Here is a 23,491-nt window from a genome sequence, read left to right on the forward strand (position 1 = left end):
GTATTCGTTAGAGACGACATCCGAAGACTTAGAAATAACTCGGCCAGTGGCCGATGCGGTGTTTCCACCAGAGAGCATTTTTCCACGGCCGTTCGCAACGGCGTCTTCTTCTTCCTCCTCGAGCTACTGGGGCATATTGAAACTGCTAAATCTCTTTCCTTAGTAATAATTCAGCCGATAAACTGTAAGTTGGTAAGTTTCTGTCGATTGTCCTCTAGTAAAAGCACTCCTGGGTCGAAGTCGGGATGCACCACGCATTGGCGACATTCTCACCTAGTAAAGAAATCGTACGCGTGCATATTCAACTCGAAGTAGACACGTCGTGCTTGACGTTTGCACGAGCGATGTCTTCAGCCACGAGAAGGGAGCGACGGCTCGGCGACGTCTTCGTGCAAATCGGCTTGGTGATCGGGCGTGTCGTACGGGATGAACACCAATTCTTTTGATCAGTCCCAAATTTCTCTTTTAAAGGCAGACGAAATTCGCCGGTACCGCGAACGACAGTTCTGAAATAGAGGTCCCACGCCCGTCGTCCGCTGCCATCGCCGTCCCTGCGTGCCCCACGGTACGCGAAACGACGCACGCACAGATTGCTTCCGGTTGTCTGTGGAACTTTTTTTTCAATCAACGTATTTGCAGCTTTTTAGAAGCCACAAAAAATGGGTTTCATATTTTTTTCTATTTTTAATATTGAGTGTGTGCCTTCAGTGACCCATGACTTTGATTAAATTTGGTGGTCGCATGACTCGCATCGATACCTTAGAAAAGGCCCGTGGCCGCGGAAAAGAGAGTGAGCGAGACTCGAACCGGCCAGTTCTTGATCGGCGGTTTTTGGGCGGAAAGAAGCCGAATTTCGAGCCGCAAATTCTGTTCTGGGTAGTTGAGCTCTCATATGTCACGTGCAACTAAAAACCTCGGCGAGCATAAATACCCTGTCAGTGTCCTTCTTCAAGGGCATTGCATAGGGGGGGGGGGGGGGGGTCGGGTCATACATGAAAAAATACAAAAACAAAGCACCAGGTGTTGCAGCTAACAATGCTGCACTTGCATAAGATGTGAAAAAATACAATGATTGATTCTTAGTAAAAACGTGAAATTATAGCATCACGAATCAAGGTGGGGTCATCAATGGCCGCTATATCAGGTGGCAGGTCGTTCCAGTCTATGATGGTCTGTGGCAAGAAAGATTGGTTAAAATAATTAGTGCGACCAGTGATCCGCGACACATGTCGTGACTGGTTTAGCCGTGATGATGATCTGCTAGGAGGAAGAAGCAGTGAGGAACGTAGTATTGGGTGAAAATGGTAAACCTTATGAAACAAACTTAAGCGTGTTATTTTACGTCGTACGTTGAGAGTTTGGGATATCGAGCTGACGTTTGAGAGATGAAACACTAGTCGTTGGGAAATAGTCGTTTAGGATAAACCTAACAGCACGATTTTGGATGGACTCAAGATGGCTGATGAGATAGGCTTGGTGTGGGCTCCAAATGGCTGATGCGTATTCCAATTTCGGTCGCACATATGTTTCGTAGGCCAATTTTCGTAAGTGAGAGGGCGCTTCTTTCAAATTTCGTTTGATGTACCCCAGAGTCCGGGAAGCTTCTGCCACAATAGTTTCGATGTGGTTATTCCAGATTAGATCACTTTTCAGCGTTACACCGAGGTATTTATAATAAGATGTAGAGTCAACTAGGTCGGAGCCAATAAAATATGAAAAGTTGCTTGTTGTTTTTTTCCGAGTAAAGCGAACCAGCTTGCATATCGACATATTCAATGACATAAGCCATTTGGAGCACCAAGCATAAATTAAACTTAAATCACTTTGAAGCTGAAGATGGTTATTGTGAGAATTAATTTTGCGATACAGAACACAGTCATCCGCGAAGACACGGATGCTAGACGTGATTGAGTTAGGTAAATCGTTAATAAATGTTAGAAACAGTAAAGGCCCAAGCACGGATCCCTGAGGAACTTCAGAAGTGATGCGACTGCAGTTTGATTTATGGTTGTTAGCAACAGTGAACTAAGTACGAGAAAAAAGAAAGTCACGTATCCAGGAGACAACAAGAGGGTCAATGCCAAGAAAAGAAAGTTTATCGATTAGGCGATGATGAGGAACCCCGTCGAATGCCTTCGAGAAATCAAGGAACAAGGCATCTGTTTGGCTTAGTGAGTCAGTATTAGTGAAAAGTTCATTAGTGAACTCTACAAGTTGCGTTTCGCACGAGAAGCCCCTCCGAAAACCATGCTGGCGATTGTAAAAAAAGTTATTTTCTTCTAGGGGGAAATAACGTGAGAAGATATTACATGCTCAAGAAGTTTGGACGCAATGCAGGTTAATGAAATGGGACGGTAGTTCGAGGGCAGCTTACGATCGCCGCTTTTAAAGACTCGAACGACCTTGCCCAGCTTGCAGTCCAAGGGTAAGCAACCTCGCTCCAGTGACTGAGAAAAGATCAATTTAAGACACTCACTAGATGTAACTTTGGTATTGCTCAGAATTTTCGAGTTTATATTATCGGGACCACAAGATGACCCTAGTTTTAATCTTTCTATGAGGTGAAGTATTCCATCAGCTGTAATGTCAATGGAAGCCATATGTACAAAGTCGGACAAGGGTAAACATGGAATATCAGTGGTATTTTCACAGGTGAACACAGAAGATAAATAATTATTTGATACAGTAGCGCAATGAAGCTCAGATACAGCGACTCAATTTTCGTCCTGAAGATGAATCGAGTGAGTGCCTCTAGGCGAAAATATTTTCCAAAACTTCTGGGGGTTAGAGCGCAAAATTCTTGGTAAATCTAAAGAGAAGAATTTCTGTTTTGACGATCTAATACTTTTTGTATAAGTTTTGAGGCACGCAAAGTATTCATTCCAAACAGAGTTAACGTTCAGTCGTCTCGCTCTTTTATACAAACGTTTCTTTTTGTTCAATGAACGCAGTGTTTTGTTATACCAGGGGTTATTCCTGTCGCTCCGCACAGTGAAAATGGGGACGAACTGCTCAGTGAGACTGTTTATTTTATTTCTAAAATGTAACCAGTTTTCTTCAACCGACCTTGAAAAAAGTTTTCGGCGTATGTTTGATAAAAGGAAGATAAGTGCTGATTTATTGCCACGTAATCAGCTTTGTTGAAGTCGCGGATTGTTTTGATTGTGGGGTTCCTCGTGAGGACGGGAATTGATAACTCAATGAGCAAGATATTGTGGTCGCTTAAACCTGGAACAGAGTCAACATTTTCTATAAGTTCCGGAGAGCTAGTAAGGACAAGATCAAGAATGCTATCACCACGAGTGGGCTGATTAACAACTTGGATGAGGTTAGATTTTATTGTGTCCTTCGCCCCAGCATTGGCCTCTGTGGAGGCTCGGCAATGCCCTTTTCAGCGGTTCGGTATCTCGGCAAGACAAGAGAAGGTCAGCCATGGCGGCTGTATTGGCACGTGTGTAAAGCATCTATACATCGATCACTGGAAAACGAGCATGAACGGCATGTATGCAGAGTACCCAGAGAAGCTTGGTAAAACACCATTCGTTTCAGTAGCATGCAAGACGAAGGTATGGGGATTAAACTTTCAGTGTAGCTTAGCACGACACCGACGGTAAGGAATATACATGTGCCATCTAGTCTATTCGCGTCTCCAGTTCGCCGCTCGCCCTCTCGTGGCGGTAGCCAGAACGAAATATTTGAGGGTCTCCGGGAGGCTGCTATGGCGGATTCCAGCGATGTTGACGACCGTCTCGCTAAAACAGCCGTCTCCAAGTGCAAACGGCACTGTTCGGTGCCCCAATGCACCGCCGCCGCGTGGAAAGACCATAATTTGTCGTTTCACCGATTTCCGAACGCCTGGGAAACATGTCGGAGGGGCCCAGACGTGGTAAACAGACGCGACGAGTGGGTCCGCGTCCTTCGGATTGGGAAAAGTGTCACCGAGACCATGCCGGTGTGCTCGCTTCATTTTACTTCGAGCGACTACACCCTGCCAGGTAAGAGTGTGCCGACATGTGTTGCGTTGCGTTATCCGGGGACGGCATCACCAGGTTCGAAAAATCAGTGCAGCGATAAGCGCATCGATCGAGACAAACGATGAGGCTCATTTATCTGGCATTTTGGGCGCGCGGTAAACGTTTTTAACGGGGTCAGCGACGCAATAAAAACGGTTGAACGTGCTTATGATAGATTGCGATCAGCGTATTAACACTGCACTCGATCGTTGCTACAGTAGTGAGGTCCACGTCTCGACAGCGTGAGCCTGAAAACCGAGCGTCGCGCTCGTTAGAAACGACCCGGAGAGCGTGTTCGTCGAATAAACACATAAGAGACGGGACGGTGTGCTCGTGTCGTCTCTTCTTTGTTCTTTTCCGTTCATGCAACCTGAAACGCTCGGAGAGAACATCCTCGGTGTCTTCGTGACATTCGCACAATATCGTACCTTGAATTTTAATATTTTCCCCAGTTTGGAAAAGTAAGAGGTATGTTAATTTGCGCTGTTTGGTAGACTCGTACTAACAGCGAGTAGGCGGCCGAAAACTACATTTGAATGTGTAAACCTAGGATTGTTTCGCTAGCTCCTTGAAACTGAGCAGCCAATTTGTTAAGCTAACTCGATCACCAACATATCATATTTACTTCAGAATACCCAGCTCAGAAGCGCCACCTTAAGAAAGGAACTGTGCCCTCCCAAAACCTGCCTGTTCTTTCCACTGAGAATGTGGAGAAGAGGAAGAGGGCAAAAGAACTGGACGAAGGCCGCCAGAAGCGACGTGAGAAGAGGGCGGTGGTGGAGCCTCTGTTGGCCGAGGTAAATATGTCTGATGCTGCATTATCTTATCCTGAGTAGTTCCTTCTTTTTTTCAGTTCAGTCAATGTGCAATTTCTTATAAAAAGAACAGTGCATTTCTTTCAGTCCTGTACTCACAAACCTTTCATACTACAGAACAATTAACTCATGTGCATTGGTTGCCATCTGCAGGAACTAAAACCACAAAAACTGAGGCATCAAATTAACCGTGGCTCCTAGCTGCTTTAGAAGGCTACCCTTTGCATCAGTTCTTACGCTGTGTGCAGAGAACGCTTGTCCCAGTGACTTTGCCGCTGTCGTCGTTCCAGTCGTTTCAAAAGCAACCGTCTAAACGAGGCTTAAATACCTAGACATGCGACTTTATGACCAGTTCGTACACTACGACACAACCCTGAAGCTGCGGGTAAGCATACAACAACAGATACACGAAAAGGCCTTTCCATATATGTGTCGTCCTTTCCTCATCCGTAGTCTGCGGAGTTTTGTCGTAGAGTTTCATCGCTACCAGCTTGTTTGCGCCCTTAAGTTCTGTTCATCGGTTTGTACACTTGCACAGACTGCGTCCACAGCAGCCAAAAAAACAGATATGACTGAGGCATCAGGTTAACCGTGGCTCCTAGATGCTTCACAAGGCTACCCCTTGCGTCAGTTCTTACTCTGTGTGCAGAAAACGCTTGTTCCTGTGACTTTGCCGCTGTCGGCGTTTCAAAACCAACCGTCTAAACGAGGCTTAAATACCTAGACATGCAACTCTGTGGCCAGTTCGTACACTACGACACAACCCTGAAGCTGCGGGTAAGCATGCAACAACAGATACACGAAAAGGTCTTTCCATATATGTGTCGTCCTTTCCTCATCCGTAGTCTGCGGAGTTTTGTCGTAGAGTTTCATCGCTACCAGCTTGTTTGCACCCTTAAGTTCTGTTCATCGGTTTGTACACTTGTACAGACCGCATCCACAGCAGCCAAAAAAACATATATGACTGAGGCATCAGGTTAACTGTGGCTCCTAGATGCTTCACAAGGCTACCCTTTGCGTTAGTTCTCACGCTGTGTGCGAAGAACGCTCATCCAGATGACTTTGCCGCTGTTGTTTCGGTTGCTGTGAACACAACCAACACAATTGAGTGATAGAGCCTTGTGGTATGTGTAATTAAATATGTTTCAACTTCATTCTAGGTCGCACTTTGCGAGGCCGAGGACCTCTGTGATCGGGACGACAAGGAGGAACATTCAGCGGAAGTTTCAAGTGCTGCTCTGCCACCTGCAGGCTCGTTGGAGAGGCCTACCCCACCTGTAATAGTCCTCGACCAAGGTGTGCAGGTGTCGAGTGGTGACTTTGGGGAAAACTTTTCCCGCATGATCAATCAGGGTAACGTATGTTCCTTTACGGGCATCCCCAACATAGAGCTTCTCAATGTTCTAGAGAAACTCGTGTCTGGAAAGACACCCAAATCAGCAAGAGCTGCACTGCCAGCAAGAGATAGAGTAATCATGACCATGATGGCACTGAAGCACGCTCTGACATTTGATTTCTTATCAAATATCTTTGGAGTGTCACCATCAACCGCAAGTGCCACTGTCAGAAACACAGCACAGCTCCTTGCTGTGTTTCTGAGAAATGCAATAACCTGGCCCTCCAAGGATGAAGTGCTGCATAACATGCCGGTGTGCTTCCAGAAATACTCTCATGTTCGCATCGTACTTGACTGCACAGAGATTCCTGTAGGCACACCTAAGTGCCTTAAGTGTCGTATAAGCACATACTCTCATTACAAAAAAGGGCACACAATCAAGTATATGGTAGGCGTTTCACCCGCTGGTTTGATTACCTACATTAGCAGCGGCTATGGAGGTCGTGCCTCGGACAAGGCTATCTTTGACCAGAGTGGTCTGGTAGATAAGCTGTTGCCGGGGATAGACCATATAATGGTGGACAAGGGGTTCCTGATCGACAGCACATGCGAAACAAGGCTGATAGCTGTGGTGAGGCCCCCATTCCTACATGCTAAGAAGCAGCTCTCGAAGGCCGAAGCTCTTGCCACGAAGAGCATAGCTGCGGCACGAGTTCACGTGGAAAGAGTTATCCAGAGGATGAAGCTCTTTAAGATTACATCCCAAAGGATGCCCTGGCACATGGTGCCAATAGCGGATGATGTGCTCACCATTGCATGCGGCTTGGTGAACTTATCTCCACCAGTTCTAGCAGATAACAGGTTCTTCTAAGCCTTCTGTAGAAGCAGAGTTTGGTTGATACCGTGCTAGACAAAGCCGCAGGAGCGTGCGGCACTGGACTACCGTAGAGTACCGCGGATCCGCCCATTACCAAATTTGTAAGATCTGAGAAAATATGCATGGTACATTTATGTGTAAAATTCATGACCGGACAAGTGCCCATCCCCCATTTTTTTGCGATTATCTCCAAAATTTGAGTAAGCGCTCGCCCGGTATTTTACAGTATGTACACATGTTATGCCAGGAGCGAGAGAAACTGCTGCTGCCGAGTACCGGCCAATGGAGACATTTGCAGCTATCAACATCCATTTATCTGACACGCTCTGTTGCCATACTGGCAGTCATTCACCCCGGGTGGTGCTCTCTACACCGACACTGCTCATTCCTTCAGATGTTCTAAAGAACTCTACGAAAATTTTCATCTCGACAGTTCTGCTTTCAACTTAATGTCATTGTAAGGATTTGTAGCAAATCAGCTGATTGTGCATCCTTGTAATCGTTTCGAAAGCTGGAATTCCAAAGATATATGATCGGTTTACTCAATGCAGATAATTGAAATCACATTAAACCAAATAATCACGACTATCAGCAGCGCTACTAAGCTGCAAGGTTTCACAGGTGTCAGCCTAGATCTATCACTTGAGGCGGATGACAATCAGTACAGTATCAGAGCAGGTTAGAAACCGGGTGTCAATAACCAACCGCTAATCGTGCAACCATCTGCCAACCTCCAATAATAGCCTCTTCACTGCTGGCGCAACGTACACGAATGGTCCGAGGCCACACGCTCCTGCAGCCTCGGTGACTTTGGCTGCGGCCGGGCTGGATACAGGTCTTTTTTTTTACGGCCTCTTGAGCAAACCACGGATGAGGCAAGGTGAAGGTACTACTGTATGGCCGGTAGCCGCAGGCATAGGCGGTAGCACAAGTAGACCAATTGTGCACACTCGGGGACAGCTTTCCTTTGCATGCAGTCAAAGCTACGGGAGGGCACCGATCAGTGCTCCTAGCTCGCACCAGGGTGGAACTGCGGCAAGGTGGGGTCGCGGCGCTTTGCGCATCCACAGGCATGATTTCTCCAGCTCTGGCGAGTATCCACAAGTATCCAAAAATCCAGCCCGGCCATGGTCCAGCACCGTTCCCTTCTTTTGTGTTAGCACGTGCCCCCCATGTCGGTTTCTGCAGGTGTTCTTTAATGTTTCATATTTTAACACATTCTTTTTTGTATCTACTGCAGTGTTTGTATGTGTGCTTGCTAATGTTTGTATGTTTGTGAATATTGCAAGTGACATACCTTGTTTTCACTATCTTGTTTCTGTGCTAATGTATGCTATCCTGAGGCTGTCATAAGACACATCTGCTTGAATGTTCCACATTTCAACTCGTTCAGTTCGTCACCTGTGTGTGCATGTTTGTGTGTGTGTCAATCTCGCCACTTTGATGTTATCACCAGAGCACCTGGGGTATCTTGTTTTGTGCTAATGTATGCCATCCTGAGGCTGTCCTTGCATGAAGCTTCGTAAGGGACATCTACTTGAGTGTTCCACATTTCAACTCATTCTGTCTGTTCTGTTGGTCGCCTGTGGGTGCATGCTCGTATGCATTTGTCAGTATCGTCTCTGCGATGTCATCATCACTGATACATTTTCGGGTACCTTGTTTTTGTGCTAGTGCATGCCAGCCTGAGGCTGTTCTTGCCAAATGAAGCTTAATGCATATTCCTTGATACCTGCCTGCTTCTGTCTCACATTTCTTTGTGTGGGCCAACCATGTGTGCATGTTTGTTTTTCTGTCATATATAATACATGATTTGTGAGGGTGCCTCCTGGATGCCGCAGGAAAGCAGCTGCCAACATGTCGCTTGGAGACAGCTTCTCAGGGCCTGAAATTAAATCCCTAAGCGAAACAGCAGCAGCCCTGAAGCTTCTAGAAGGCTCTTTTTTAAGCTCTTGCAACCACCTTCATTTTTTTATTTCATTCATTCATTTATTATTCCTTGAGGGCCTGTTAGGGCATTATACAAGGGGGTCAATAACACTAATAATCATTGTTTAAAATAAATTAACACTCACGGAGCGGAAGACAGCAATACAGGTGAATCAAAGAACAACAGAATACAAGTAGTTATGAACATTACACAATATTATTAACATTTTTTTACGGTATGCACTGTGAACAGTAAAAAGGAAGAAAAAAATTAGCAGATAGACATATTATTAAGTTCAAGGTAATTGATTAGTTCTTCGGCAAATCTATCAAGGTTGGTCTCGGTTACAACGCTATCGGGTAATTTATTCCAGTCCTTGATTGTCATGGGCAGATAGGAATTGTAAAATGCTACAGTTCAACTAAAAATCGGGCGAACTTTGCGGGAGTTATCATGGCGGAGAGATATGCTGTGGGGTGGAAGGAAGAGGGATGCTCTAATAGAAGCATTGTTATAGTATAATTTATGAAACAGGGTTAATCGAGAAAGAGTGCGCCTTAGCTTTGCTCCTTGGGCCTGCTATGCTAGTGAAACGAGTATTAATACTTGCATGCCCTTCAGTATGGTAGTGCCCAACGTGATGGGAAAGATATCAGCGAGGGGGGCAGCCACCAATGTTTTAGAACAGAACTGTAGCATGTGCTCTTTAGAGTCTTAGAGGATGGTGGTACAAGAGAAAAAAAGGGCCTCTGAGTAAAACTTCGGCTGACTTTAGATCTTTACACAGATTTATTCTGAATGAAAATATTGCACACTTCCCTAGAATATTCACATTAATTTTATTGCATATATGGAAGTCAATTGGCAGTTTATTAGTAAAAGGAAATTTTTACATAAGAAATATCACAAGCACAAAACGCCTGCTCCACGAAGATGTCCGTCACATTGGCACTTCTCAGCCTGACATGCCATACTCTTTCCTCTACGAGTGTCGGAAACTAGCACCGTTTGCGGCATGCCAACCAACCGCCCATAGACTGGCATGGCATGCTACATGCAGAGCTACTGACCGACAATCTGGAGAGAAGGGGCAAGTTAGTGAAAGGTGCCAATCTGACAGGCATCTCTTCCTAAAGGAAAGCGTTGGCTGGGGTTCTTGCCACATTCAAGGGTCCCTGTGAAGCCGTGCGTCTAGAGGCACTAGGCAGGTTTTTGAAATTCTTTTTATGGCCATGGCTTTTTATGGCTTCTTATCCCCCACAGGCCTAAGCGCCATCCTCGTCAATAAATGCTTCATTTATTCATCCATGGCCGTAGCTGAACCCGTGCACTCTAAGCATTCTAATACTATCCAGAAGCTATGGCCATGAAGGGCCTATATCCTCACTAAAATGTGATCAAAAGTAGAGAATGCCCCGAAATTCTTTTTATTGATTATAAATAAATAAATGAGTTTTGAAGTCATAATACCTGGACATCACGTTTGATCTGTGGATTTCTAACATGAACACAGAACTGGAAGTATGCGTTCGAAGTACACATTCTTCACTTTGGTGAGCAGAGACCACAGGAAAGCTTCATCAAGACTTACACTTAAAACTTCTATGCTGCTATCAAAGTCCGCATAAACAACAAGGTCGCATGTCCTCACATCTAAAAGCGCCATTCCCAGCTGCACCTGGGCATAGTGGGTATGACGCACCTTCAGCGTGTAAATACCTGCATCATCTTTCTCGAGAAAGTCACAGGTTGCAAGGAGAGCTTCTGCGCTCATGGTCGGCCCCTTGGTAGGGCACTTGATCTCCAGCAACTTTACTGGCCTTCCACCATCAAAGAGCACACCATCAGGAGAGCAGCCAAGCCAGGGGTTGCTTGGCGATACAATTAGGCCACAAGTGAACACTTGTACTTGTCTTGTAGCTTCATACTTCTGGCGTGCCTTGGGCTCTGACCGTTTACCGTACGCCGTCGCAGCGTTGCCGCGAAACGATGGCTGCATTGTCGACCGCACCTTCTTGTCCCAGTCGCCCTGCTTGTATGTGTACAATGGATAGCACGTTGTTCCTGCAATAAAGTGCAGCCAACAGCAAATGTTTTCATTGTAAAAACCACAGTGCATACAAAAAAAGAAAAAATATGCCTTTCTTGCAGTTAGATAACAACCAGCACCAGTCAAGAACACTGGGCAGGCGTATGAGCTCATCATTCATGATTCGTGGCAGACCATACCAAATAAGAAATATGTCCCTTAAATGAAATCACTGGCATGCTGGTAGTCATCAAGGAACGAAGTAGCGGAGAACTCTTAAAACATGGGATGGCACAGCACATCTTTCAAGTAGCAACAAATATTCCCAAAATTCAATGTTTCCTTCTTTTTGGAAAAGGTGCTTGTGCCTCCCTTGTTCTATATGTTAAATCTTCGCTCCCTGGATATACTTCCATTCAGTTTATTTGATAACTCGACAAAATATTTCAACGGAAGTGTTTTTGTTGGGAACAAACTAACTGAACACACTTCTATTCTGGCTTGATTTAGCATAAAATAAGAACAGTAATGACACTAGGGGAAAACATGCAATAAAGAAACCTAGAGGGAAGGTTCTGCATCTGTTCCCATTTTATGGTCCAGAGGTCTCGAAATGTTGATATGTTATTCGTCCAAGTTCCCTTTGAATTTGTGTTCCGAGCGGGATAATTATGTTCCCTAATAATAAAACTTGGAGAAAGTCTAGAACGCAAATGTGCAACTCAGGTGTTTATGCTTTTCTATTTCAGTATTCCCGATTGTGAGGTTCCCATTTGTCATGGACAAATTTCAGGAGCCGAAATGACTGTTTGAACCCAAGTACAAGCTCTGGCATATCTCCATAGATTTTTATAACCATGCTCACTGGCCACAGCTATATCACCATTAAAGCTGTGTCACATTCAGCACCTTCATGTGTATGAGTTTGCATCAGGATTGTGACTTGAAGCCATTTTGCGATTCTACCGGAAAGTCAATATTGGAACTGTTCTTTTTTTATCAAACTGCAGAGTGTTGATAAAAGACACAACCTTAAAGTTGCACCAAAGACGTTTCTGAGATTGTCTGTTCTTGGTGGTAACTCATTCAACAGGCTGTAAGCATCCTAAATATCCAAAAATTATGCTTGTGCAATACTCATTTTACTAGTAAAAATGTAATTTACAATCGGGATGCGCCCTTTTTTGAGCCGGACTTTCCGCACAAAAAGGGCGGAGCATAATCCAGCCGAGCGGGCGGTGGGATGACGACACTGCTCGTCAGCGAACCTTAAGCTGCCATTCCAATAGCAGACGACGCCACGCCGTCTGCTATGGGAGCGACAGCTTAAGGCTCTGTTATACTCCGACGTAACGCGCGCGCAGGCGAACGCCGGCCGAAGTCGGCTACGTCACGTCAGTCACGCCGCGCGAGTCAAAAATTCGCCCTCTTTATACTCCGGCGGCCCTGGCGACTCCCGCGGCTGTGCGTCGGTGGGCCGCCGGCGTGGCGCATGCGCAGAATCTGACTACGAGGGCACGTTTCCTGTGAGAGTGCGCCACTTCCGGTTTCTTTTCGTTCCGAGTAGCAGACGAAAATTCTGGCGCTTCTTGAGCGCCAAGTACGAGCGATGCCGTGGACGTACCTTGCACGACGAAAACTCGCGCTTGCACTGTTGGTGCACCGCCTGCGCCGCAAGCGTAGGTGGTAAATGTTTATACGCCACATCTTTGACAAGCGCACGGTCTACGGTACTCAAGCTTCCTCGTGTCGTAGAAACACAGGTGAGGACGAATTCCCTCGATCAGCTTCTCGACCCCCGACCGAGTCCGATTCTTCGAACATGGCGCCACACGAAGTGCTCCCGTCGTCTGCTATTGCTCGTATTCGCCGCGCTTCCCGCGGGAGGGCTGCCGAGAGCCAGCGCGTGATGCATCCTGGTCCGGCGTCGCCGGCGCGGCCGGCGCGGAATACGGCATGCTCCATTTTGGCGTCGAGGTGGTTATGCTGCGTCGAACGCCGCCGGTCGCGTCGGTTACGCCAAGACGCCGGAGTATAGAGCGTCGGGTTTTCGCCGACGTGGCGTCGCTGTGACGCGCTCGCACGCGCGCACGCGTTACGTCGGAGTATAACAGAGCCTTTAGGTTGACTGACGAGCAGTGTCGCCACGCCGCCATCCGCTCGGCTGGATTATGCCCCGCTCTTTTTGTGCCGAAAGTTCGGTGCAAAAAGGGGCGCATCCCGATTGCAAATCACATTTTTAGTAGAAAAACGCGCGTTCCACGAGCATAATTTTTTTATATTTAGGATGCACAGAGCCCATCGAATGAGTTACCATTAAGGACAGATGATCTCAGAACCGTCTTTGGTGCACCTTTAAGGCACACACTAAGGCGAGCAATATGCGAAACACCGCTTTTGATTAATGTTAAATCAAAACCAATGACACATATTTTCAAAACATTTTCAATGCTCACTAATACAGTTTAGCAAGCCTCTGGACATCTCGGAAACATTTAACATCTGTCTTGTAGTGTGAATAAAGATTTGCTCAGCACACACGCCACTTGCCTGTAATCCGGCAGCGGCGTTGCACCATCCAGGCTGCCTTGTTGTCTTTTGTGTCGCGCAGCAAGGTGGCAGCTGTTTCCATAGAAACAACTACTTCCTTGTTGTAGAAGTTGGCACAGCCTTCTGGAGGAGAGGCAGGGAGTGCAGCAAGCCTCTTCAGGAGAACACTGCCCTCGCAGCTTTCTACAACCTGGCAGAACCTCTCGTCCAACCTTGTGGGCTCCGGGACACTGGAATAGCACACACACACAAACAATACTATGCCTGCGGCCCAAATCAAACTGATGCACACCAATTATACCTAGGGTGACCACCCGTCCCGTGACTCGCGAGACTGTCCCGCATTGAGGGCTCGTGTCCCACGTCCCGCGAGAAATTCCCGAATCTTCAAAATGTCCCGCATTTCACACTGTTGTAAAATTCACTCTGCAACTCATGGTGCTGCCGAACAACGTGGCACGGAAAAGCGCTGAGGTCGCTGGTAATCGTGCGAATCGCAATGGTACACCATTTTCTACACAAGAATTGCAGGAAGCAACCGTTGTTCTTGCAGCAGATCCGACGCACATGCGCCGTTGTGCCTCTCCCTTTGGTAGGAAAATATTGTAAGAAAAAATTGTTCGTCAAAAGTTTAGATACAAATTATTGTAATTATTTTCAAATCGCTGCTTCAATTTGAAAGGGTTGCTGTGGCATCTTTTTTTTTCTTCAGTGAAGCCAGTCACACAAAGCAAAAAGCGTGCAACTCACAAAGGTTGAAAAGAAAATAATCTTAAAAATCTATGTAGGGCCATGTTGATAAAAGTAAGCGTTGACAGGGAACAATAACTCGCAAAAGATTTACGGTTTCTTATTTCCGTTTGATGCATTGAGTTCTGCTGCAACAGATTTTTATGTTTTCAGCTTCGACACATTTAATAACATTTTTAGCATTAAAAATATGTCACTGGGAGTGAAAATTATTTTAACTTAATTGCTGCTATACAATTTGTAGGTGTATAAACAGCACAGGATATTCAATCTGTTAACAGCCTCGGTTCATGGTGTGCGTGTTGATAAACTTCCTCTAACCCCCGCCCTGCCCTGCGTGTCCCGCATTTCGCTAGCAGGAAGGTGGTCACCCTAATTATACCAGACTTGTACGTAATCCGTTACAAGTAACGAAATTACTTGTAATCCCTTACATTTATTGGTAATTTAGTAACGGAAAAATTACATATTTTCTAGAGTAATTTTAAAGTAATTCCCTTACATTTTTTAGGTAACGGATTCCTTGTAATCCGTTACTTTTTTTTCAAGACCAGCCCCCCCCCCCCCTTCTAAAGAAAAGGTTTCTTTCATTTTGGTAAAGTTGAATGCAGTGACACTCACGCGAATTGACCAACGCAAAGGGAGGCTTGGCACTCCAGTTCCGCAGTCTTTTTTTCGCAACACCAAGCCCCTGCACCTATTTTTTTCTTCACCCTAACAACGATGTCAAAGATCCAAATAAACATTTCTACGAAAAAAAAGGGGGGGGGGGGGGGCAAGTTATATCCGCTTTTTATAGTGCCTGTTTTTTTTTCTTTGCGATCGAAGAAGAGGACACCTAGTGATTGTGTGCCTCTTCGACAAGCTCGAGGCAGTAAGTGCAACGACAAGAATTAACAATGTCCTTCTCGGTTATAGTGATCACGAAAATTTTCATAATGTCACAACACGAGACAACGCTCCGTCTACCCTAAAATTCACTAAAAGAGATGTGATAATATGTTAAGGTGTTATTTTTATAGTCTAACTTCTAGGATTAGCCCACTTCATTTGTGAACTCCAGGCAGGTTATCTGCATCTCAGTCACCCTTTTGTGAGTCAACTTTTCGCGAGCACTTCGAAAATAGTAATAATTTTTCTTTTTTCTTCCTGTTTTTACCCCTGCAGTACGCATGTTATCTCAAGCAGATATTTTTACAAATAAAACATAATGATGGCTGACGTAGACTGATATTCTGGGCTGGAGGAGCGAGTAAAACTCGTGAGTGTTTCTTTCATAGTGTGTCTTACTTAGTACTCTACCTTTCGCTGCCCGTGGCATCAGCGGATGTCTATCTGGAGAACATAGGAGTAAACTGCAGTCAGCCCGTGCTTTGTGCGTTTTTGAAAGGCACCAAGAAAGGTACATACAGCAAACGTGTGTTTACATTTATTTGTTTTAACCAACGTTCTAATTAATTGTTGTTATGAGTGTCCTGGTTATATTTTTTTCTCGATTACTTATATTTATATATTAGAAACTCTTATTCACCAACGTCTCAACCGAGGCTCGACCTGCTCATAACCAAAGAAAGAAGAATATCGAGCCAAACCTTATTTATTATTTTAATTATCACCTTACTGTTACCAACTCTACTAAAACTCTCGAATGTTAGGCAACGGCTGCAAAGATGAAGCCTTGCTCTATCTTTGAGCTAAATAGTACTTCCATTGCTTCACTGAAATAGCTCAATGCAGAGCATTAAATGTTCCTGAGGCACATTATGGCACTCCCATCCAGTGCCTCAGTTCAAAGGGTGTTCAGCGTAGCAGTCGACATCTTCAGTAAGAAATGACGGAAAATGTCTGACGAGACTTTCGAGAGCCAGCTGTTTCCCAACATACTCAAGGTCAATAAATGGAGCCGATGGCACCAATAAGAGCCTAAATAATCTTCTTTTCTTTGTTTCTTAATTGAGGACAAAAATGTTGAAAGTAACGCCACGAAAGTAACGGATTACTTTTTTGGGTAACGGTCAGTTCCTCTCATTGGAGGGTAATTGTAATTGTAATAAATTACAATTTGGCCTTGAGTAATTGTAAATGTAATTCCTTACTATTTTTCAGTAACGTGTACAAGTCTAAATTATACCACATACTTCCTTTTCTTTTTTTTCATTTACTATGCAAGACAAAGATCATATGGGGATCAAATGCTACTAATAAGTGCATGCTTGCCCTATGTGGCCCTCATACTGTTTTGTTTTGTCTACACAATGCTTGAGAGTAAAACACCAACCATTGCACACGATCCAACGTACTAACTTATTATTGAATCGGGTATTGCCTATTTAATGGTCTTGCCAAGTTCCAATTACACCTTGGGGCCATGCAAGCATGTCCCTGGCTCACCTGCATGACTGTTCAGCCCGCCGCCGCCTCCTAAAAAAGAAAGTAAAAATCCATAAACAAAAATTAACCTATGTCTTTGTACAGATGATACTTTTAAGCCATTCGAGTAGAATTCTCATAAGCAAAGTTGAATTACATTTCTCAAACAAAATGCTCCCATGTCTCGAGAAAGAATTTAATGAGCCCAGAGAACTCTGGGCTGGTTGTGTGTCAAAGGCTTTTTGAAAGGATAGGCGGCCAACATACAGCCAAAGCAGACAGCTGTGCACCGACTAATAAAATAAACATTCGATGTGGCTGCAGTCACTAGTTATAATTCCAATCATTGTTGTCCCATTATCCTAATCTTTATTGGTGGCATAGTGCCACCAATAAAGATTAGGACTAATGGGACGACACCACGGCGATGAAAAACTGATTGTGCGGTGCCACTGACACCGCACAATCAGTGTTGCCCCATTTCTTTTGATTAAATTGCTTATTAGGCTTTTGTTATGTCGGAACAGCCATAGTTGGCTTACTGATGTTTAATATATACAAGAAAAAGGAGCAAGACCGGCCCTATGGCCGTTACAGTTGGGAGCCAGGGATCGAATGCCTCAGTCCGGGGGGCCACACTCGGAAAGCGCGCGCCCTTCTTCGTCCTGCTGCTGATGATAGCTGTTTGCAGAAGAACTGCGAACTTATTAATTCTTCCCCCCTACGATGAAGTCCTTAAAACGGTCTGGAAGACGTCTGGCCTGTGGAGACCGCAGTTGACTTCCGGACACTTGGGATGTTTTGGTTGCTGGCAGTTGTTGGGGAGCATTTGGCTCACCCAGGTCATCTGTCACACTCCACTCTGCCGGTTGTGTCGAGGTCTCTTCTGCTTGTGTCGTTTTCCGAATATGGTCCAAATGGCGACGTACCTTGCCACCGGCGCATTCAATGAGCCAAGAACGTGGACCTGCCCATCGCAAGATCTTGCCTCGAACCCAGTCTGGCTTAGTTGGGAACCGGCGAACCAGTACTCTCTTCCCTCTGGCGAAGCGGCGAGCTGGACCCAGTGGATCTTGACTTTCCTTGGCCTCCGCTGCTGTCTTCGGCTGAAGTAGGTCAAGGGGGCAGGGTGCTCTCTGCCAAACATCACTTTCGCCGGTGTCACTCCTGTAGCACTGTGGGCCGTGGAGTGCTGTCGAAAGAGGAAGCGAGCAAGTATGCTTCCACTTGTATCTTTTAGAAGTGCCCTCTTGAGTTCAGCGACATATCGTTCTGCCTGTCCATTAGTTGCAGGGTGATATGCTGCAGCAGTTACGGCTTGCACACCATTTGAAGCGTAGAACTTCTTAATCTTGTTGGAGACGAATGCGCTTCCATTGTCGGAGACAACTTTCCGCGGAATACCAAACGTACCAAAAAGGTTCCGTAGCGCATTAATAACAGCAACCGATGTTGCTCGAGGCATGTGAAGTACCTCCACTCACTTTGTGCTCGCGTCAACTACAACAAGGTAGGTCTGTCCGTGCACTGGCCCTGCGAAATCTAGATGAAGCGTGTGCTAGGGTGTCTCTGAACGTTCATAGACAGGCATCGGAGCCTTTGGTGGGTTCTTCTGTGTTGTTTGGCATACACGGCAGTTCTGTACCGTCCCCTCAATCTCGCTGTCAAGCCCCGGCCACCAGACGTAGCTCCGTGCACACTTCTTCATTGCCACCATGCCCCTGTGGCCTGCGTGCTTAAGCGCTAGGACATGAGGACGTGCTGTCGTGGGGATGATGATCCGAGAGCCCCAGGTAAGGCACTCTTGGAGAAGTGCCAGTGCTGCAGCTCTCTGCTTGTATGGCGTGAACCTGTCACCTTTGAGTTTGTCCACTGTGCCGTTCTGTATGGCAGTGTACAGTTCACACAAAGTGCTGTCGTGCTGCATCAGACAAGCTATCTCCGTGGCTGTGAATGGTGGTGTTGATAAGGCTTCAAACATTAGTATGTCACCAGGTGGCTATGGCTCATCCTCACTGTCTGGTAGTGGCAGACGGCTCAATGCATCAGTGTTTTGGTGGTTCTTGCCCTGCCGGTAGACAATGTCGTAGTCATATGAAGACAGTTTCATGCACCATCTGGTCATCCGTGGAGACAGGACTTGAGCTGTCGGTTTCTTTGGGCCCAGAATGCCCAGCAAAGGCTGATGGTCAGTGATGAATGTCACTTTCCTTCCCACAATATACTTGTGGAATTTGTGGGCTCCAAACACCACTGTGAGGCCCTCTCTGTACAGTTGGGCGTAGTTCCGTTCTGCTGGTCCAAGGGTACGTGGAGCGAAAGCGATCAATGCCTCTTGCCCCTGGTCGTCACGTTGAGAAAGGATTGCTCCGACGCCGTAAGGCGAAGCGTCGCAGGACACAAAAAGTTCTTTCCTTTCGTCGTAGTGCGCCAGTACTGTCTGCTTGATGAGCAAGCTCTTCAGTTGTTCAAATGCTTCCTGGTGCATGTCTTCCCATCTCCACACAGTGTTCTTCTGAAGGAGTTCATAAAGACAGCTGGCGATAGCTGCCCTGTCTTTCAGGAATCTGTCGTAGAATGCAAGCATTTTGAGAAATGTCTGTAAGGCCTGTTTACAAGTCGGCGCTGGAGCATCCACAATGGCTCGAACCTTCTCCTCTGTAGTGTGGACGCCCGATTCGTCAATTCGGTGTCCCAGAAAGAAGACCTTCCGAACCTTGAAGCAGCATTGTCTTTTGCAAGGCGTAGATTGAACTTCTCCAGTTGTTTCAGAACAGCTTCCAGTCCCGTGGCATCCTCTGTGGCATCCCTTCCACCGACGATCACATCATCCAGGTATGTGCATACACTTGGGAGACCAGTCAACATCGACTCCATGAAGCGCTGGGATATGGCTGGCGCCGCCGAAATCCCAAATGGAAGCCGTTTGACCTTGTAAAGTCCTTTCAGCGTGTTGAGGTTCAGGACCTCTGCTGTCTCAGGAGTTATGCAGAGCTGTTGATAAGCCTGGGTCAGATCGAGGGTGCTGAATACCTTGCTTCCTGTCAAGTTGCTGATGGCTTTGTTTGATGTCGGCAGTGGGTAAGCTGCCCTTTTAGCTGCTAAGTTCACTGTGCAGCTGTAATCGCCACAGATGCGTAGCGTGCGGTTCTTCTTACATACCAATACCAGGGGCGTTGCCCAGTTTGAGTGCAGAGTTGGCTCTATTATGCCCTGGTCTTGCAGTCGATCCAGTTCAGCTTCTACAGCTGATCGCAAAGCAAAGGGGACCGGCCATGCTTTCAAGAACTTCGGTGCTGTGCCCTCGAGCTGATCAAGTTGTACTGCAGGACCGACATGTCCTGTGATGTCTTCGCCGAACACAGACTGGTACTTGTCTCGCAGCTTGGAGACAAATTTGCCGTCCGACACATCATTGATTCCAGCGATGTCTATCCCGAGGTGTGAAAACCAGTTCCACCCTAGAAGGTTACTCTCGGCTCCTCTGACAACCAAGAGTGGCAATTTGCAGGTCTTGCTTTTGTGTGTTACCTGCACGTCTGTGGTACCCAATACTCGAAGCGACTGGCCGGACCACGTGCGCAGGAAGACTTTGCTGGTTTCCAGCCGTGGCGGGTCGTTAGTCCATGTGGAGCCGAATGTTGCTTCACTGACTTCGACTTCGAAGGTGAGGCGCTTGTTGTCAACCGACACTTTCAGTGTGAACTTCGGCGCGCTGTAGCAGTTGGCACCGAGTTGAGCTCGTACAGTGTCGACGTGTCCACTGAGCGTTGGTGACTGACGTCTGGTGCAGTTGTCTGCAGCAAGGTGTGTGGTTGCTCTATGCTGTGGTTCTTGTGCGAGCTGTCTGTGTCTTTTCGTTTTTTGATGCACGCTTTTTCAAGGTGCCCAATTTTCTTGCAGTAGTTGCAGGAGGCTGTCGTAAATCTACAAGTGTCCGGGCTGTGCTGTGTGTTGCACCGCCAGCAGCGTTGAGCGTTCCGAGCTTTTAGACGGTTTCTGGGCCGATCTTCGTTCCGTGTCTGGCAGCTAGTTGCACTTGCCTTGTGCACGTCTTTGAATTCCGACTTCACCTTTTTCAGGGGCGAAGCTCCTTAGGGGCTAGCCATGTCCGTACGTCCGTCCGCTGTCTGGTGCACGTGCTCCTGCTGGTGAGCTCACGTGCTCACGAGCACGTGCTTGTGTAGGGAAAAAAAAGCCGCATCTCCACGTGGTGAATGATGTTGATTGGGGCGAAGCTCTGGTGGTCCTTGTCTGCGCAGACGGTGAGCCGCAGCATGCCGAGCCTTTCGTTCGTTTTCATCCATGTCAGAAAGATAATGTGTGGTATGGAACGTGGTTACATACGCATTTGAGCATTTGACCGCAGCGTGACATGGATGAAAACGAACGAAAAGCTCGGCATGCTGTGGCTCAGCGTCTACCCAGACAAGCACCAGCAGAGCTTTGCCCCAATCAACAGCAGTCGCCACGTGGAGGTGCGGTTTTTTTTATCCTCTACGGCATTCTCTGCTCTCAGGGCGAAGTCGAAGGCCTTCTGAAAGGGCAAGTCTTTTTCAGCGAAGAGGTGCTGCTGCACTTGCTCGCTCCGCAGGCCACACACGAAGCGATCCCGCAGCATCACTTCCAGGAGAAGGACAGTCGGGTTTGTCGCTTGAGCTGCGCTGGTACCAAAGTTACAGTCCGCAGCGAGCTTCTTCAGGGCTGTCTTGTAAGCACTGACCGTCTCGCCGACCTCCTGGTCGCGTCGTTGTAAGCGTGCTCTGCTGAAGACTTCGGAAGGGCTCGGGTCAAAGTGAGCCCTCAGAAATTGGACGATCTCGTCGAAGGTCACCTGGCTTGGCTGCTTGGGTTGTACGAGCACGCAGACCACGTAGGTCTCCACCCCGCACAGTGTCAGCAGGTGCGCACATTTCTTCAAGCGTCCTTTAAATCGTTAGCCTCGAGAAAAAAAACTGGAGCCGCCTGTACCAGGATTTCCATGAGCTGGAGCTGCCGTCGAACTCTGGAATGCGACCAAACTCAGGCATGTCCATGGCGTTGCGCTGGTGGGCATTCGTTGTCGAGGCAGGGTGTCTGGTGGGTCGTGAGTTTCCCTTGTCGGCAATTGTTATGTCGGAACAGCCATAGTTAATGGCTGTTCCGACACTGAGGAACAAGAATGACCCTATGGCTGTTACAGTCGGGAGCCAGTGGTCGAATGCCTCAGTCCGGGGGGCCACACTCAAAAAGCGCGCGCCCTCCTTCGTCCTGCTGCTGATGGTAGCTGTTCGCAGAACTGCAAACACATAAGTTTTTATACTGTGCCAGCCCTTTATTTCATGGAGTGATTGCATAAAAAATTAAAATTTAAGTCTGCGAGAAGACAAAATTTATTATGAAAGCTGAACCAAAGACACTTCAGAAGAGCAGTTCGTAAATACCTGTGCTTGGAAAGTGCAGAATTGAAGCAAGCCCCCATCAGCTGCTTCAGGGTGTCTGCCTCCTCTTCAGGTGCAAGTTCCAGGGGAGCTGGCGGAGTCTTAACGTGGCAGAAGGCCTTCAGCTGCAAAGGCTCTCCATAAAGAGCTTGCCCAGGAGTTTTCTTCCACGTACACTCCTTATCTGTGGAGCTCAGCTCTTCCAGCCGGTGAATTCCCGTTCTGCAAGATGAAACCGAAACCAAAAGTTGTTACAGATGAAGCAACCTGCCTGTTCTCAATTTTGATGTATGTACTGTTGCGTATGTTGACTCTTAGTTCCATCGTGCCACAATTAAGTCTGCGGTTGATGAAACGGCGAAACCCGACCACGTTAACGCACGGTGCGGTTGACCACAGCAGAGAAACGTTCAGGGTACCGCCCATTTCCCGAAATCGCGGTAGTCCTGATCGCGCGCGCTTAAAGCCGAATCGACTATCGTGCTTTAATGAGAGACGTCAGCGTGCGAAAACACCTGTGCCCGCGAGCACGCCCGCGCCCATAAAAGTATCGGCGAGCAACGATCAGGGATGCCGTAAGGCCATCTCGTACTCGCGTCGCACAACGAGGCCCGTTTGTGGGTACATACCTGTTGCAATGTAGAAGAGCGGCCACTGTGTGCTTGCAGCATTCCGACGGGCCTGCCACGCACGAGCAGATTGCCCTCTCGACTCTGAACTTGCAGCTGTCACCTCCCGCAACAAGCTCCACGTTGATTTCATGGGGGTCTCCCCTCACGCTGCTCGTCGCGAGGCACAAGGCAAAAATACTTACCTTGTCCTCGGACGATATTGTTTTTCCGCAGAGGAAAAGGTGACCTGCCTGAAGTAGACGGTCTGCCTCCTCATAGCAACGCGAATATTTCGTCGCATTCGCAAAATCCAGAATGCTAGTCAGCAGCAAGGCTCTGCCCGCATCTTCGACCCTCAATACCTCCGCCATTTTGAAACTGCAGCAGTGCCCCCTATAGTTAGTTGGAGTCGCGAATAACTTACCTCAGCTTTCTCTGGACCTGTTCAACTTCCACATTTTTTTTCGTTGCTTTCAGCCTTTTCACGCAATCCTGTCGGTCTCGTCTTGGACGTGTATTGACTGTCTCTTGGGCTAGATTAGCCCTTTAGCACCAGAAATAACAAGAAAAATTCCGACGTGCTTTTCCTTCGCACAGCAGTGGCGATTGTAACGAAGTGTTGACATATTTATTTGTTCAACGTTTCTGTATATTTCCAGTTTGGGGCCCCATTGATCCGGCCACCGTCACTTTCAGTTTCGTTTCCGTCATTTGAATGCTATTAAAGCTTGAATGATCCCCAATCACTTTTTAATTGTTCTTTTTGCTTAAATTGATACCTTGTATTGAC

The 23,491-nt window shown here is 47.0% G+C and overlaps 1 protein-coding gene and 1 pseudogene across 1 annotated transcript; one reads left to right on the forward strand and one right to left on the reverse strand.

The window, feature by feature from the left end:
* Nucleotides 1-5,554: 5,554 nt before the first annotated feature.
* LOC115328930 lies at nt 5,555-7,035 on the forward strand. The gene is made up of 2 exons (XM_040213596.1): nt 5,555-5,605; nt 5,989-7,035. Exons 1-2 carry the CDS (start codon nt 5,555-5,557, stop codon nt 7,033-7,035), a joined length of 1,098 nt encoding a protein of 365 aa, XP_040069530.1.
* Nucleotides 7,036-10,432: 3,397 nt separating this feature from the next.
* LOC115313368 lies at nt 10,433-23,072 on the reverse strand (annotated as a pseudogene).
* Between the last annotated feature and the right edge of the window lie 419 nt (nt 23,073-23,491).

The sequence above is a fragment of the Ixodes scapularis genome, unplaced genomic scaffold (assembly GCF_016920785.2).
Source record: "Ixodes scapularis isolate PalLabHiFi unplaced genomic scaffold, ASM1692078v2 PGA_scaffold28__5_contigs__length_5199819, whole genome shotgun sequence".
Taxonomy (NCBI): Eukaryota; Metazoa; Arthropoda; class Arachnida; order Ixodida; family Ixodidae; genus Ixodes; species Ixodes scapularis.

What these genes read in the sequence shown, in the direction of transcription:
- LOC115328930 (XM_040213596.1), top strand. Translation starts at nt 5,555, where the DNA reads ATGCAACTCTGTGGCCAGTTCGTACACTACGACACAACCCTGAAGCTG. An exon ending in ACACAACCCTGAAGCTGCGG is followed by an intron (nt 5,606 to 5,988) that starts GTAAGCATGCAA and finishes ACTTCATTCTAG; the next exon opens with GTCGCACTTTGCGAGGCCGA.